Source organism: Punctularia strigosozonata, assembly GCF_000264995.1.
Source record: "Punctularia strigosozonata HHB-11173 SS5 unplaced genomic scaffold PUNSTscaffold_4, whole genome shotgun sequence".
Classification (NCBI taxonomy): Eukaryota; Fungi; Basidiomycota; class Agaricomycetes; order Corticiales; family Punctulariaceae; genus Punctularia; species Punctularia strigosozonata.
This window is the reverse complement of record NW_006767436.1, coordinates 1475037-1489476: the sequence shown is the minus strand read 5'-3', so window position 1 is coordinate 1489476 and position 14440 is coordinate 1475037. Positions and strand designations below refer to the sequence as shown.

General features: G+C 53.5%; 7 protein-coding genes across 7 annotated transcripts; 2 read left to right on the top strand and 5 right to left on the bottom strand.

Moving 5' to 3' along the window:
• Positions 1-291: 291 nt before the first annotated feature.
• Positions 292-1614, top strand: PUNSTDRAFT_119612 (Methylthioribulose-1-phosphate dehydratase; the record flags this gene model as incomplete). The annotated part of the gene is made up of 5 exons (XM_007382159.1): positions 292-336; positions 393-481; positions 542-1032; positions 1086-1120; positions 1176-1614. 5 exons carry the CDS (start codon positions 292-294, stop codon positions 1245-1247), a joined length of 732 nt encoding a protein of 243 aa, XP_007382221.1. The 3' UTR covers positions 1248-1614.
• A 117-nt stretch (positions 1615-1731) lies between these two features.
• Positions 1732-2703, bottom strand: PUNSTDRAFT_142663 (uncharacterized protein; the record flags this gene model as incomplete). The annotated part of the gene is made up of 4 exons (XM_007382158.1): positions 1732-1803; positions 1858-2057; positions 2114-2154; positions 2215-2703. The coding sequence occupies 4 exons, from the start codon at positions 2701-2703 to the stop codon at positions 1799-1801; spliced, it is 735 nt and encodes a 244-aa protein (XP_007382220.1). The 3' UTR covers positions 1732-1798.
• A 330-nt stretch (positions 2704-3033) lies between these two features.
• PUNSTDRAFT_84977 (uncharacterized protein) lies at positions 3034-4449 on the bottom strand (the record flags this gene model as incomplete). Its single annotated transcript, XM_007382157.1, has 5 exons — positions 3034-3376; positions 3430-3552; positions 3608-3854; positions 3910-4122; positions 4208-4449. 5 exons carry the CDS (start codon positions 4447-4449, stop codon positions 3338-3340), a joined length of 864 nt encoding a protein of 287 aa, XP_007382219.1. The 3' UTR covers positions 3034-3337.
• Positions 4450-7386: 2937 nt separating this feature from the next.
• On the bottom strand, positions 7387-10260 carry PUNSTDRAFT_84975 (MFS general substrate transporter). The gene is made up of 20 exons (XM_007382156.1): positions 9879-10260; positions 9776-9825; positions 9701-9727; positions 9628-9655; positions 9541-9574; positions 9414-9482; positions 9268-9357; positions 9148-9218; positions 9068-9097; positions 8979-9017; positions 8705-8923; positions 8600-8657; positions 8514-8543; positions 8307-8462; positions 8231-8251; positions 8120-8170; positions 8024-8065; positions 7927-7970; positions 7591-7877; positions 7387-7530 (listed from the first exon to the last, which is right to left on the bottom strand). The coding sequence occupies exons 1-20, from the start codon at positions 10062-10064 to the stop codon at positions 7503-7505; spliced, it is 1560 nt and encodes a 519-aa protein (XP_007382218.1). The 5' UTR covers positions 10065-10260; the 3' UTR covers positions 7387-7502.
• Positions 10261-10438: 178 nt separating this feature from the next.
• On the bottom strand, positions 10439-12145 carry PUNSTDRAFT_119608 (thiolase). Its single transcript, XM_007382155.1, has 5 exons — positions 11982-12145; positions 11568-11932; positions 10817-11518; positions 10647-10758; positions 10439-10597 (listed from the first exon to the last, which is right to left on the bottom strand). Exons 1-5 carry the CDS (start codon positions 12060-12062, stop codon positions 10559-10561), a joined length of 1299 nt encoding a protein of 432 aa, XP_007382217.1. The 5' UTR covers positions 12063-12145; the 3' UTR covers positions 10439-10558.
• A 164-nt stretch (positions 12146-12309) lies between these two features.
• On the bottom strand, positions 12310-12737 carry PUNSTDRAFT_65754 (uncharacterized protein; the record flags this gene model as incomplete). Its single annotated transcript, XM_007382154.1, has 2 exons — positions 12310-12617; positions 12671-12737. Coding segments are annotated over 2 exons (375 nt in total), but the record flags the coding sequence as incomplete, so codon positions are not given.
• Positions 12738-13149: 412 nt separating this feature from the next.
• On the top strand, positions 13150-14411 carry PUNSTDRAFT_142659 (S-phase-specific ribosomal protein cyc07). The gene is made up of 5 exons (XM_007382153.1): positions 13150-13243; positions 13300-13366; positions 13419-13499; positions 13551-14098; positions 14149-14411. Exons 1-5 carry the CDS (start codon positions 13229-13231, stop codon positions 14206-14208), a joined length of 771 nt encoding a protein of 256 aa, XP_007382215.1. The 5' UTR covers positions 13150-13228; the 3' UTR covers positions 14209-14411.
• The last annotated feature ends 29 nt before the right edge of the window (positions 14412-14440 follow it).

Below are 14440 nucleotides of genomic sequence, written 5' to 3'. Positions count from 1 at the left end.
GCGCTTTCGAGCGCGGCTTGCCAACCCCGTCACCTCAGAGTTAACGCTTGCAAGCAGTTCCAGCCATAGGTCATCTTCATAGCAATCAAGCCCATGAGCAAAAACAGCGAAGCATCCGGAAAGGAGACGCTCGACCCTCTCAGTGTTCAGCGATGCCAAATTTGAGCACCCTACACAGGTCGATGGCGTGCTGAAGCTTGAAGAATCGATGTCCCGTCTTATTTTGCGTTTCGTCCATCGTCCCGCTACAGCTTGCTACTCTAGGTCGACGATCTCTTCTCAGTAGCGAGCATGACTGAAGGCCACGAGCTGGTGATCTCCACAGATCCGGCGCATGTACGTTCGTTCACTCTCACTGATATCGTATAGCCATCTAACATACCCTCGCGAAGCCTGCCAACCTCATCCCCGAACTTTGCCGCGCTTTCTATAACCTTGGCTGGGTTACCGGCACGGGAGGTGGTATATGCATTCGACAGGGGTAAGCACCCCACCACTCCTGGTCCGTAGTGCCTCGTCTGATCGCCACCCCAAACTGCAGGGATAAGGTGTTTATCGCACCTTCAGGCGTGCAGAAAGAACGCATCCTCCCCGATCACATATTCGTGCTCCCCTACCCCCAGCCCCCACCCTCCCCGCACACAGACCGCATCTTTCTGCGGCGCCCCACAGTCCCCTTGAAAGAGTCCGCGTGCACGCCGTTGTTCTGGAACGCCTTCACCCTCAGGGACGCGGGCAGCTGCATCCACACGCACTCTCAGCACGCGGTCATGGCCACGCTCCTCTTCGGGGACGCCACGAGCACCAAAACAGAGAAAATCGGCGAGTTCCGCATATCGCATCAGGAGATGATCAAGGGCGTGCGCCTGGGAGGCACAGGCAAGGCCCTGAGCTACCTGGACACGCTGGTGGTCCCCATTATCGACAACACGCCCAACGAGGAGGATCTCAAAGATAGCATGGCGGAAGCTATGGAAAAGTACCCGGATGCCGCTGGTATTCTGGTACGCAGGCATGGCGTGTATGTCTGGGGTAGGTTCCAGCATGTTCTGTACGCTGGTTCATATTCTCATGTTCTATCCTAGGTCCGGACTGGGAGAAGGCGAAGACGCAGGCGGAGGTACGAGGACCCGTTCGTTCACATGCGACGCGCTATGCTCACGCGTTATCCGCAGTGCCTTGACTATCTCTTTGAGATCGGCGTGAAGATGAAGTTGGCCGGGCTGCCGACGGTGCTGCAAGCTTGACGGGGCAGTGTTGTGTCATGGGTCATTCAGATTGGGAAGAGAACGTTGCCTACCGCCGCTCACCCCACGAACCTGCTGTTCGCCCTGAACCGCGAAGCTTACTTCAAGATTACATCCTCGGAGTCTTGTGCCATGTGAGAATTCAAGGATGCAGTGGGGCAGCGAAGCTACCCAATATCCAACGGGGCAACGATCTTGCCGGAAGCTGAAAATCCTCGTGCTCACCACGTTGAGCCGTAGCGCATGGGCTCAGATTCATTCCGTTCCTTCGGCGTCGAGAATTGGCGGATTTTGGCGAAGCGTTTTCTTCTCAGCAGAACGTCATGTGCATTGTATGATTAATGGATTCCATTTAATGCGAAACACGATACAGTCCGGAATGATTGAGGATTACAGTACAAAGCTGTCCAGCGCGGGAGCTTAGTAATGATACACGTTGAAGAAACTTCGTTGTAAAGGTATCGTACACATACGACCTGACGAGCGCAATGAAAGTGAAACATTGCAGTCGAAGGTACTTTGTCAATCCCGATCAATCGCGAAAAGAGTGCTCAAACTATTCGAGGTGATCAGTAATGAGTCAAGTGGTTACGCGTGGACTGCACCCTACCGGTGTAAATTCCTCCGTGGCCCAAGTCACGATTCTCGTAGCCTTTGCGTTGTCGGCTAAAGGATCTCTGAGTGCTGCGACCACTGTGTCCAGGATCTCCATATCGGTCACGAGAGCGTGATTGACGCTCGTCCGCAGGGGGGCCGAGCCCAAAGAGACGGCGCATCTTATCGCTGAAAGTAGGGTGCTCGTTGTAACGTCTGCAAAACCACCTTGTGAGCCACGGCATTTCAGCGTCTACTGCATGAACGCTTACTCTACGCTGTGAGAACGAGGGCGATGGTTCCTGTCAGGCGGCTAGAGAGACACATCAAAGATCAGTTTGAGGATTGCGGAGGGACGTGAACTCACAATCACCTGCACCGAAGGATACCGGTGGCTTCGAGCATCGATATATGGCCCAGAAGACGAGCTCCTCTTGGTGGTGGCGTGCCCGTGGTGCACATTGCTGGGGGTATAGTATACAGGAGCGCGTGGCTGCGAGCCGGAGCGGCGATATCCAGAGGCCGAGCCAGACCTATGTGAGTGATGAGAGGAATGCGTGGGTGCCGCCGGATAGTAGTGGTGCGCGGAGCCACCGTTGGCGGAGTGATGGCGGCTCAAGCCCGCATCGGCGGCGGTATAGTAGGCAGGATAAGCCCGGCTGGAGCTGTGCGATCTGTGGCTCCTCTGGCTGGGGGCGTAGGCGACGGGCTGGGCGTAGCGGTGGGTGCTGTATCGCGGAGAGGACCTTGTCGATTGCTGTGAATGGTGCGAAGAGCTGGAGACGACGTATTGTGGCATTGTCTGCTGCTGAGGCGGGAGGTGTTGAGGGAGGTAGTGTCCGCTGGAGTGGCTTTTATGCATCTTGTCGGCTGTGGAGTAAGCTGCTAGCCAAGGTTCGATGATCTAATGTAAGGCTTTCGAGATGAGCACGGCCACGAGGGGGCAGCTCCGAGCTGACCCAAGTATGAAACGCAATCCGCCGGCGCCTTTCCTTCACTGACCGGGCGCTTAGATATCCGCTTACAGCATCCTTGGCTTTCACAATGGTACAGGGATGCAACAACGCTAGGTATGCACAACGCCACTCCGTTCACGTTCGAGCGCTGGAACGTTGTGGCACGATACCCGTCGCTTCAAGGTCTCCTGATGCTTCGACAGCATAGCATCATTTGCAGCTCTCTACACAGGCTCGTTGCTGGTACTATCAATCAGCTCTAAAAAGGTGTAGCTTCCTTAAAGTACGACACGAAACATCTATGCCACCGGGCCATAGAGCGGGATCGAAGGGAGATCTCTGACTGAGCGGCGAAGTTGCGAGCACCTGTTTGCCAGTCATGATCCATATCCGGCTCTTGAGTACTCGGGCCGGATCACGCTAGACTTGGCCCAAGGATGGAGACAGGGGCTGTAACCTATGTTGTTCCGCGGGCGCCTAGTGGTTCAGGATGGACATTAGCCATACCTGTCTCGCCACCACTGAACGGCGAGGGTCGTGTTAAATCTCGGCGAAGTCTCCTTCATCAAGATCCCGAGGCTAGGATAGTTGTTGTGAACGGGTGGTACGCCCTGGGAGGGAAGAGCACGTACTTCTTTGGGTTCCTCGTCCTCACCATACTGCATAGTGTAGTCGATGTGACTGAGTACAGTCTCTAGCGAGTCTGTCGAACTGAGGTCCAGCGGTAAGAAAGACACCAGGGGATGGTCCTCAATCTGGTGAGCGCACGTCAGAGCCGCAATAGAGCTAGGGGACGTGCAAGGAGCGTACAAGCTGCACAATCGCCTGGTTCAGCGCATGGAAACGCGGATTGCGGGGATTGGGTTCGCGTCCCGACGTGGTGGCAAGGAGGAGCGGGTCTGGGTCGAGATACCGTGCTATATCCCGGCGAGCACGGATGCCGTTCCTCCCTTTAGCCGGATCTTCGGAGGTTGAGGAGACTAGGTCCATCTTGGACATGATATTGATGAATGGTATTTCGAGATTGACCATGGCGGACATGGCAGATAAGACGCCGCTGTATGCGAGTGTTAGAGCATGAATACGTGGCCCCTCGCAGCAAATCTACTCACGCGAAGAACTTGTACCGATCTTCCATAAACTGAGATTCAAGCAAGTACACCGCACACGTCCTGAGCCCAAGACGGGATAACTCTCGGGAGAGGGTAGGAAGGAACGGATGGTGCGTATAGAGCTCGATCTGTCCAGGGCAATCAATAATGAGGTAGTCGTCTGCATATTCTCCAAGTTCTTCTTGAAGCCAATCTATGTTCTGCAGCAGGTACCTGCGTGAAGATGGTCGATGTCAAAATCTACCACACTGAGGCGGACGGACTAACGACGCGAAAAATGATTATGGCACTTACTCACTCGAAGCAGTACACCAGGCCGCCATTCGGTCCATATCCGAGCTCTTCCATCACGTCCTCGAGCGTGATCAAGTCTCGGATGTCGATGCTCGGTTTGTACTCGAAGCTTTCTGATTCCGCCGCAGGATCCAAGTTCACGAGATGGCCAGTCCGTTTAGATGCTTGGAGGTGAGTGAGCAGGGACGTGCAAAACGTCGATTTTCCTGCACCAGCAGGGCCAGTGACAAGCAAAGCATATCGCATATTGCCTTGTCGCTGAGGCACAACTGAGAGTTTAAGGGACTCAGAGTACGATTCTTTTTGGGTAAGTATGAGGGAGGCCTGTACTGCCACCAGATCGTCAACTCGTTCGATGCTATTCCACCAATTCCACCAAAACACTGAGGGACAAAATGCAATCAGAAACATACTGAGTATACACAAAAGCTTCTGTATTCGATGATAGGGAACAAGCCAGTTCTACAGTTTTTGTGGCAGCCAATGGTTTCTTAAAGTCCTTGCGACAGTTGATTCGGCAGACCTGTTCTCCATGCCACCTGGATTTTCCCTTCTGTATGCCCTGTCAATCTCATCGTCCACATTGAATCCGAGCAGCAGAAGGCGGCCTTGCGTGAAACGAGAAAGCCCTACAGTACCCCACGGATCTGAGCGATCCTCCGAGCCGGGCCAGGAGTCCTCGAGGTCTTCAGTGTCGGCTTCAGACACCATCGTCGCGTTGTCCATACCAGCTACAGTCGTCGAGAACGAGGCCGATCTGGCCGAGATGTAGCCATCCTCGTCGGAACAGGAAGTTTCGACCTCTGCTGAATTGCGAAGCTCGTGAGGATACAATTGCGATGACCACTGGTGCAGTGCGTCTCCCTCGTATATCTCGGGACCTTCTGCAAGTTCTCCAGCGCCTAGAATTTCAGTATCACAGTCGAAGTCGTCGGAAAGGTCGGATTCATCATCACCCCATGTGCCTTCGCCGGCGGAGGAGTACGTAGCACGTGTCGCGGACATGTAACCATCATCACCTAGCGCAAGTTCCTGGTCCTGACCGTAGAAAGCCAGGTCGTCCCATCCTCCGTGATCGGCGACATTATCGTAGGTCACGGCTTCTCGAGAGGATCCTGTAGGTATAGCAGCGCTGAGAGTAGTAGCGCGCATGCTGTTCGCACTGTAAGCCTCTTCAGTGCTACAGGCATAGAGAACCGGGTCCACGAGGTAGGAACAATTGCTGCGAGTCGTAAGACATCTTCGGTCGCCAAGATAGAGCTCTTCGGCTTCATAGGCAATCATGGCGCGGTCTAGCGAAAGTGTTGACGAGGGTACAATTTTCTGCAGCCTTGACCTTTCACAAGAAACCGACCGTGCTGCCGTATCGGCATCCCGAGGAGTGTCGACCGCACTAACCGCCTTCGCTTCGCCTTCGTTCGTGGTCGTCTTCAGTTGATCAGGCTGGCAAAGCTGTCCCAGTTGACCGCCTTCTGGATCCTCGGTCAAAAAGTTCGACGATGACCTTGAACGATGGTACATACTCTTCCTACCGACAACCGGCTGAACAAAGTACTTGGAGTGACCGTGGAACTGCGATAGATCCACTATCCGGTTTAGTCCAATCTGCGAAGCAGATTGCCAAGGTGCAAGAGACGGAGACGAGCGCTCAGGGAGACCAATTGATGTTTGGAAGGGGGACTTCCGATCTGCAAATGATTCAGACGAGATGCGTCTCGCATCCGTAGAGGGAAAATGTGCCAAGAATCTGCCAGTATCCAGCACTACAGTACCAGTGTCGGGTTCGGTTGCGGCCGGAGCCTCCCCATCCGCCGGCGCCTGGTGTGCAGTTGAAACCGCACTGGTTCCTGAGCAGTCGTCACTTGAGATAGATTCCGCTTCAGAGGGGAGACTACGGGTATCATCTTCAATTGCCCAGATGACAGAAGGTGTCCTAGGTGGTGTTGCATGTTCCTTAGTCGGAGAAGGAGCAGCTTGTCCTCGAACTGAAGGTCGAGGGCTAGCTTTATACAGAAGGTCCTTGTCCTGTTCTGCCTTATGCTTCCTGGAGGTGAAGCCTACCCGTCGACGTGCCGACTTTGTCCGCGAGGCAAGCGCCGAATCTGTACTTCCAGTATCGGATATGTCTGACGCTTTACCCTTGCGCCCCAAGAAATCCATTTCGTTGAATAGGACCGCCGGAGCCCCTAATTGTCGTTTGAAATGTAACTGTTGCACAATTTGCCGTGATCTCACCTTTCTTCCGTTTGCCCCTGCTCGGCTGGACCTTCGTAGACGCTTTGCCTTTACTGAATACGCCCATATTGGGGACAGCCTGCGACAGAGGTCATTAATTCTTGAAAGCAGCCCCGCGGCTGGACCTACAGTCAAACGGTTCCTGCCTAAATTTGTTGCCGAGAATCCCTGTATTAAAGCCAGACCAGCAGGTATTCTGTTTTTCCTTTCCTTCTTCTCTCTCTTCTGCCGTTTGTGTGGTCTAGAATTGCATGGACGATCGCGAGATGCATCACAGTCATCGTCCGAGATGTCTGTGGGCTTCATGATGTCGCGTCGAACTCGCTTACGATCTCGCCTCTCAGCGAGTCCTATGATGAACGTTTCAGAATTCAAGGGAACCGACCATTGAGACGAAGAAACTGACGCTCGGTATGGTCAACCTCTGCCTTCGTTTCAAGGCCACATGAGTGTTTGGTCTTGCCCTGCCTATCCTTCGATGATTTTTGCGTTCGACGCTTCTTTTCTTCTAATTCCTCGTTTCCGCGACCTGGCCGGGATGAGCCAATTGCGACAGATGGTAGATCTTCTTGATCACCCTCGCGCATGAAAGGCCCAGTCTCCTCGTCCAACTTGCAGGTTTCCCGCCGCCCAGACACGTCCTTTATTATTCGCTTTGATCCGTGATTCCGGGGCTCGAGAACAGAAGATGCAGGTCTGCGTAGGATTCGTGGGCTCGGCGGGTGCGTTATCTCTGCATCGACCGTGACGCTGTTCCAGCCGGCCACAACTTTGCGTCCTTCTTCGGCATATATTTCACGATATCGAGTTTGTTCTTTGACGAAGGCCTGCATCGCTCCCGAGCGATCTTCCGACATGACTGGATAAGTCAAAGTGGTGGTGGACTACGAGCATTACTCAGTAGGATGATTACGAGGAAACAACGTCACGTCACGGGACATTCAGTGGGGAACCTCGTCGCAATTGAATCAATGAATGAACAACGAAAGCACTAATAGCTGTGCATTATTCGGACTGGAACTACGCGAAGTATTACTACAACGTGCGGTTCCCGAATATGTACCTTAGATCGTGTACTCGAAAAATATGTTCCTAAAGCGCACATCTGAGTGAAACGAGGTTGTGGCTCTGCCAGCTGATCTGGGTGCTTACTGCTTATCGGTGAGGTCCGCGAATGCGTGCCGCTCCCTCTGCTTCTGCACATCTTGTTCTGTCCAGCCTTGACGTGCTATTTCGGCTTCCAACGCAGCCCGTTTCTGCCTGTTCATCCGAATGTTGATCCATCTGAGAAGGTAAGAGACCGCGATCTGAACGGTCAGTAACACCATGACCGCGATTTTGCCAGGGAGGTAGTCCGGAGCGTCCTTAGGCAAGAAAATCTCCGTCCCGATGATGTTACCCAGAGCGAATGTTGCCAGGGTCAAGGCATTGATAGTAGACTTTTGATGTGATCGGCGAACATGAAATGGGGATGAAAATGTCGCTTACCTTCTTCGTGTGCCCAGCCGTATTGGACGCATTGTACGCGTAAACTGAGACGATCGAGGTCAGACTGTCACATGACGCCTCCTCGCGTGAAACATACCGGAAGATAGGGCGGAACCGAAAGTGCCCGTCAAGTAACTCCCTGGACGCCGTACGCGTCAACAGGAGGGTAAACAGATGAGAGATTACGACGTACCAAATAGGAGAACGCCTTTCTGGCCGGAGTGAGCCAAACCGATCAAAATAGCTGCAGAAGTGGTAGGATATCAGGGCCCAAGGGTCGCCAAAGCGTCAATTGATAACTTGCCGAAGCCAACGATGGTGGGAACTGAACGCATTCGATCAAATTGCTATGCTGCTCGGTATGAACGAAGGCGACTTACCTAGGCAGAAGACGATTGGTAGCATGCGCTCTTTGCGTTTGTCTGAATACCAGCCGCATGCCAAGACCGTGAGGGAGCCAATGACACCACCAGGGGTGCTGAGGATTAGGACTTGCTTGGAAGTATAACCGAAGTTTTTAATGATGATATTGCTGACTGTATGACTGTGAAAAATGTTCGGTCTATTAACAACAACCTTCAACTCACAATTACTCAGACCGCCATTGGGGATGCTAGCTATCGAGACGTAGGGCCTCAGCACCTGAGCCACATCGAATAGTATGTTCTCTCACTGAGCATCGTCGTCAGCACAATCAACCACGTCCGCGGGTCTGACAGAGCCTCAATGACCTATGGCGGGTCAGGACATGTGCAGCGAAGAACAATAGCGGAAGTACCTGCTCGCGCTTTAAAACCTTGTTTTCGACCCCCACTTGGTCCTCCCGTACACGTTCAAGTGCAGCGACGCGCTCCTCTTTAGTCAGAAGGGGCGCATGGATAGGCGAATCCGGCATGAAAAATGTCACGAGCAAGCCAACCACGATCGCCATGCCTCCTAACAGGAAATAGATGATCTTGTAAGGCGCCAGAGCCTTGCCACTGTAAAAGCTGACACCCTGGTTCGCTGGTTCACTTACCAGCACCGCGATCGGGAAAACGTGGATAACTTACATATGCCACGAAGCCGCCGAATACTTGGGTAAGACCGTTCTGCAATGTTTGTTGAGGCTCGTGTGGAAGCAGGGTCAAGATGTGATTACCATGACGTAAAACCAAGATATCCGTCGCGCCTGCATATGCATAAGCGCTGTCGATGCACTTAGATAATGTATTCGCATACCTGTTCATCCTTGCGATAGAACATGGAGATGATGAGGATTAGAGTGGGTGCGACACAGCTCTCGCACATGCCTTTGTAATTGGTCAATATTGCGTCAGTACCGGGCCATCATGGTCTTACCGAGCAGGAAGCGCAAAGCAAAGAATGCTCCAAAAGAAGCAGTGACGGCGTGAAGCATGAGAATAATTCCCCACAGAATGATGTTCGCGCCTGTGAGCATTCTCAACACCGGTCGTCCCGACTACGAATACACGCCATAGATTTACCAAGATACTTCGCCACACGTCCAGTTTTCTGTGACAGGTAAACGGTTGGAAACTCCCAAACTAGGAATCCTGAATGCATTGCATGAGCACCAGGTTGAACACACGCATGAAAAGATCAGGGACACACCCAGATAGAAGGCCAATGCGACCAGATTGTATTTCTTTTGTCAGGGCATCAGTACGTTGCGTTTTAATGTGCTGGAGTGAACCGCACCTGCCCCGTGATAGGCAAGCCCATGATACTAAGAGGCTCAGTCGCACGCTCGCGGGGAGACACTCATTCTTACCTCGCATAGTTGAGCGATGTCTTGTCTCTAGCCGGTCGTCAATAAGATACACAGACTAAGCAGCTAGGAACCTACAGGAACTGAGTGAAGTACACCGAGGCACACAACGGCGGGATCCACCAATCCTGCCAATTGCCATCAAATAAGTGATCGATGTCGTCGAAGGGCATTATCTTACAAGTTTCCTCCGGAGTTTTGCATAGTATTCCTCGCTGAACTCTATCTGACGTTCCTTCCCGACGAGCTGGAGCGCCTCGTCCCCGTATTCATCGTTAACGGAGACTGTGGTGACCTCCGGGTCGTCAGTTGATCGCCTCTTCTCGAGGCTTTGCCGCTTCTCGTCGACAGCGTCAGCCATGATCATAAATGTCGTGTTCTTTCACTCTCAAGGGTCTGAGCTTTCGCGGAAGCGGAGAGAGGGAAGGAGCCGGAATCACGGAGTAGAAGACAGCGGCGCATTATAGCATCCCATGAGGTGCCGATATCGAGAGAACTTGGGGCTGGAAACAGAGTCGCATGCAAAAGGCAGCACAGACACTTCTTCCCGCCGAGCCTACTGCGCGGAGAGCAGATTGGCCAGGCAAGCGATAAGAACGAGTGGGGTCGGAAATACTTAGCTTTGGCTTCTCATACGGTCCCTTGAAGGTCACGTGTCGTCCCGCATATGTCTTCTAATCTCGCACTGTGCCTCTAGCGTGGGCGCATAAGACCTCACTTCGATGAGATGGGCACGCTGGTGCTATTTCATGACGGCCGTGGCGTAGCATTGACCCGCAATCGCATGAACCCCATGTCGTTGAATTATGGTCCGAGGTATGAATAGTACAGTGTTCCGTGGTTTCCGGAGTCTACGCGAGATTACAACTTCTGAATAACAACCGCCGACGCGGCTCCACCCTGCATAGCCATCAGCGGCGAACGGTTGATCGGGACGATAGACACGTACACCGTTGCAAATGCCCGCTGCACCATACTCCCCAGACTTCAGTGCATGAATCAGTGATACAACGATCCTTGATCCCGAGTTGCCGATGGCATGTCCAAGTGCGACGGCACCACTGACCGGCAATATGTTCAACATGCCTACGCGTGATAAGATAAGACCATGCTACGCACCCGTTCACGTTGATCTTTGCGGGGTCAATGTTGAGAATCTTCTCCGCGGCACGTACGACCACCGAGAACGCCTCGTTAATTTCCCAAAGTGCGATGTCCTCAGTTTTCAGGCCGGCCTTCTTCAAGGCCAGAGGCAGGGCGACAGTGGGAGCGATAGGGAAGTCAATGGGGTCAACACCGGCGTCGGAATAGGCTACAACTGCGGTGAGCTGTGCGTTCAGGATTACGTCGAGCATATGCATACAGACGACCTTCGCAAGGGGCTTCAGGCCAAGCTCCTTTGCCTTCTCCGCAGACATCAAGATGAGAGCCGAAGCACCGTCGTTGAGACTCGATGAGTTGGCGGCTGTGATTGTACCACCCTGCTTCTTGAAGCTGGGCTGCAGCGTCGGAATCTTTTCGAAGATTACGCGCTTGTACTCCTCGTCCTCGGCCACAGTGGTGTCACCCTTCTTGCCCTTGATCGTCACAGGGGCGATCTCGGCCTTGAAGGAGCCGTCCTCCCATGCACGGGCCGCACGCTTGTATGATTCGATAGCGTGCTGGTCCATTTGCTCTCGGGTAATTTGGAACTTCTCCGCGGTCACTTCGCCACAGTTGCCCATGGAGAACTGGTTGTAGACGTCCCACAAGCCATCGTTCTCGAGGGAATCCTTAGTGGTGAACTTGCCGAAGGCAGGGTTCTGGCGGGGGAGGAGGAAGCTGCCGACGAAGTTAGTCACGATGCAAAATGTTGAAGTTCGACACGTACGGTGCATTGCTCATGCTCTCCATGCCACCGGCGACGACGACACTCCTGTCACCAGATGCGATGGCTTGCGCCGCCAGCATGATGGTCTTCATCCCGCTAGCGCAAACCTTGTTTATGGTCGTTGCGTCCGAGCTAACCTTCATGCCAGCGCCGAGAGCGACCTGACGTGCCGGGGACTGCCCGACGCCAGCCTGAACGACATTGCCGAAATAAATTTCTTCAGCCACGGCAGGGTCGACGTTGTAAGTCTCGAATGCGTGTTTGAGCGCGGCGATACCGAGTTGTGGTGCGGTGAGGGTCTTCAGAGAGCCGTTGATGGAGCCTACGGGCGTGCGCGAGGCAGCAACGATGACGACTTCGGTAGACTAAACGACCATGAGAATGTCATCCTGCGATGAGTGTACGAGGTCTGACCATGTTTCGTCCAAGCTGGTGGAGGAGAAAACGGGGAGGGATGTGGTAGTGTGAGGCCCGAGCTAAACGTGCAGCCAGCATTTGAACCTCGTTGATCAACTCTGATACGATCGGATTGTGGACGGAAGACCAGCCAATGCCGTTGTTGCCGTACGAGAACTGGGGCGCGGCCGCAGAAATTGTACGTCGAGGACCACCATTGCCCGTCGCTGTGGTTTACATACAGCCGGGTGAGAAATCATGCTCCTTCCGCTGCTCATGGATCCGCCCGAGACTGGTCCGTCAATCAATCACAATCGAATACTGCTCAACACCTCTACAGCGGACGCTACGACCGAAGGTCAACTACGTTCCCAAGCAGTACGAACCAAGCCTCCAACCACCGAACATCTCGGTCTAAATCCGACACCGCATCCTGATTCAACTCTCCGACAATCTCGTTCACTGCGGCGGCAGTTTCACACGGATGCAAGTACCACGCTGGGAAGCCCCGCACGGGATGATCGCCTTGCGTCAACAAAGGAAAAGGCGCGCTCGGCCGGGTGAGCGCAAAAACCGTCCTGTGGGCGTCTTGGACAGCGTCGCTCCGTAATAAGCCTATCCGGACAACGTTGTCCAGGTTGAGTGGAACTCCGTCTAAGCCCATCGCGACATGAATAAAAACATGTGTTGGTTGTAATGACACGTACGAGCGTTGCTGATAGTGAAGTAAAACGTAGGGATCCGGAACGTGGGCGAGTAGACTATGTCCTGCTGCAAGAACAGGTGGCCAGCTGGATGCGTTGTTTCCAAGGCCGAGATATCGTGTTGATCCTCAAGAACCTTGAAATTCTCGACAACGATTTCCGTATGCTCAAGTCGATCCACCAGAGTGACGAAGCGAGAGAGATAACCAGATACATATGGGTTCTACAGAGAGCTTAGAGAAGTGTTCATCGGAGGGCGCCGAGCGATATAGCGCACAGGAGCATCGTGCCACTGCCATGATCGGAGGTGAGCCGTATAGGGAGAGAAATCCTCTGACGCAGCGTGCTTGTCGCGAAAAGCCTTGCAGGCAGCCGCAAACTGGGATCGAGTCCAAGTGGCCATTGACATTCGCGAGGATGGGAAGTGCACGTGGCAAGAACTGCCCAGTTCTGCAGCCACGGACGGGCAATGTTCTCACGCTCCTCCCTCCCAAAACACTCAGCTTGCCTCGGCCTGCTACGCGGTCTCCTCCCCACCGCAAATCAGCCACTTGATCCACCATGGCCGTCGGCAAGGTTTGTATGCGCATCGAATGGTTTGTATACGGTGGTTCGATGATGGCTCCGTGTAGAACAAGCGCCTCTCCAAGGGCAAAAAAGGCATCAAGAAGAAGGTCGTCGACCCCTTCTCTCGCAAGGGTCAGTTGAATGTCTTCCCTGTTGTACGATGTAGTGACTGACAGGTGGACAGATTGGTACGATATCAAGGCCCCGTCGATCTTCGAGGTCAAGAACGTCGGCAAGACCCTTGTCAACAGGTCGCAAGGCCTCAGTGCGTAAAGAAGTCCATGCCATTGCCTCACCTCTAAATTCCGACGGACAGAGAACGCCAATGACTCGCTTAAGGGCCGTATTATTGAGCTCTCGCTCGGTGACCTGAACAAGGACGAGGAGCAGGCCTTCCGCAAAATCAAGCTGCGCATTGACGAAGTTCAGGGCAAGAACTGCCTCACCAACTTCCATGGCATGGACTTCACGTCTGACAAGCTCCGCTCTCTCGTCCGCAAATGGCAGACACTCATCGAGGCGCACGTCGACGTGAAGACCACCGACGGTTACATCCTCCGGCTCTTCGCCATCGGCTTCACGAAACGCCGGCCAACACAGGTCAAGAAGACTACCTATGCTCAGTCAGCGCAGATCCGGGAGATTCGGAAGAAGATGTTTGAGATCATGACTCGCGAAGCGTCCAGCTGCGACTTGAAGGAGTTGGTGCAGAAGTTCGTGCCGGAGGCGATCGGCCGGGAGATCGAGAAGGCGACCCGAAGCATTTACCCCTTGCAGAACGTTTACATCCGCAAGGCAAAGATCATCAAAGCACCCAAGTTCGACGTTTCGAAGCTGCTCGAGCTTCATGGCGAGACGACGGATGTACGTCTCTCCTCCTCCTTTGATACCACATCTCTGACTCGTGCGTAAAGGAGACCGGCACACGGATCATCAAGGACTTCAAGGAGCCGGAGATCTTGGAGTCGGTGTAAACTCGATGTGCAACCGGGCTCTCTGTATCGCTACATGCTGTCTACTGTCTTTTTCCTCTATGCCCCAAGGGTAATGCATTATGAGCATCATGACGGATGTCGCGAGCAACTGAGAGGTCATCACTGGATACGCAACGAGAGCACTCCGTCGATGTATACCATCCTGTGCCTCTTCCGGTGCTAATAGTAATATACAGTGGAAGCACCTATGTACTTTTCGACATATATGTCC

Excerpts from the sequence above, each read along its gene's own strand:
- PUNSTDRAFT_84975 (XM_007382156.1), bottom strand. The coding sequence starts at position 10,064 with ATGATCATGGCTGACGCTGTCGACGAGAAGCGGCAAAGCCTCGAGAAG. Across the intron at positions 9,358-9,413 it reads ACGTGTGGCGAAGTATCTTG|GCGCGAACATCATTCTGTGG; the intron begins GTAAATCTATGG and ends GAATGCTCACAG. Across the intron at positions 7,971-8,023 it reads CGGTTCCGCCCTATCTTCCG|TTTACGCGTACAATGCGTCC; the intron begins GTATGTTTCACG and ends CGATCGTCTCAG.
- PUNSTDRAFT_119608 (XM_007382155.1), bottom strand. The coding sequence starts at position 12,062 with ATGCTGGCTGCACGTTTAGCTCGGGCCTCACACTACCACATCCCTCCC. Across the intron at positions 11,933-11,981 it reads ACCAGCTTGGACGAAACATG|TCTACCGAAGTCGTCATCGT; the intron begins GTCAGACCTCGT and ends ATGGTCGTTTAG. Across the intron at positions 10,598-10,646 it reads CAGCGGGCATTTGCAACGGT|GGTGGAGCCGCGTCGGCGGT; the intron begins GTACGTGTCTAT and ends ATGGCTATGCAG.
- PUNSTDRAFT_142659 (XM_007382153.1), top strand. Across the intron at positions 13,367-13,418 it reads CGACCCCTTCTCTCGCAAGG|ATTGGTACGATATCAAGGCC; the intron begins GTCAGTTGAATG and ends ACAGGTGGACAG. Across the intron at positions 13,500-13,550 it reads CAACAGGTCGCAAGGCCTCA|AGAACGCCAATGACTCGCTT; the intron begins GTGCGTAAAGAA and ends TCCGACGGACAG.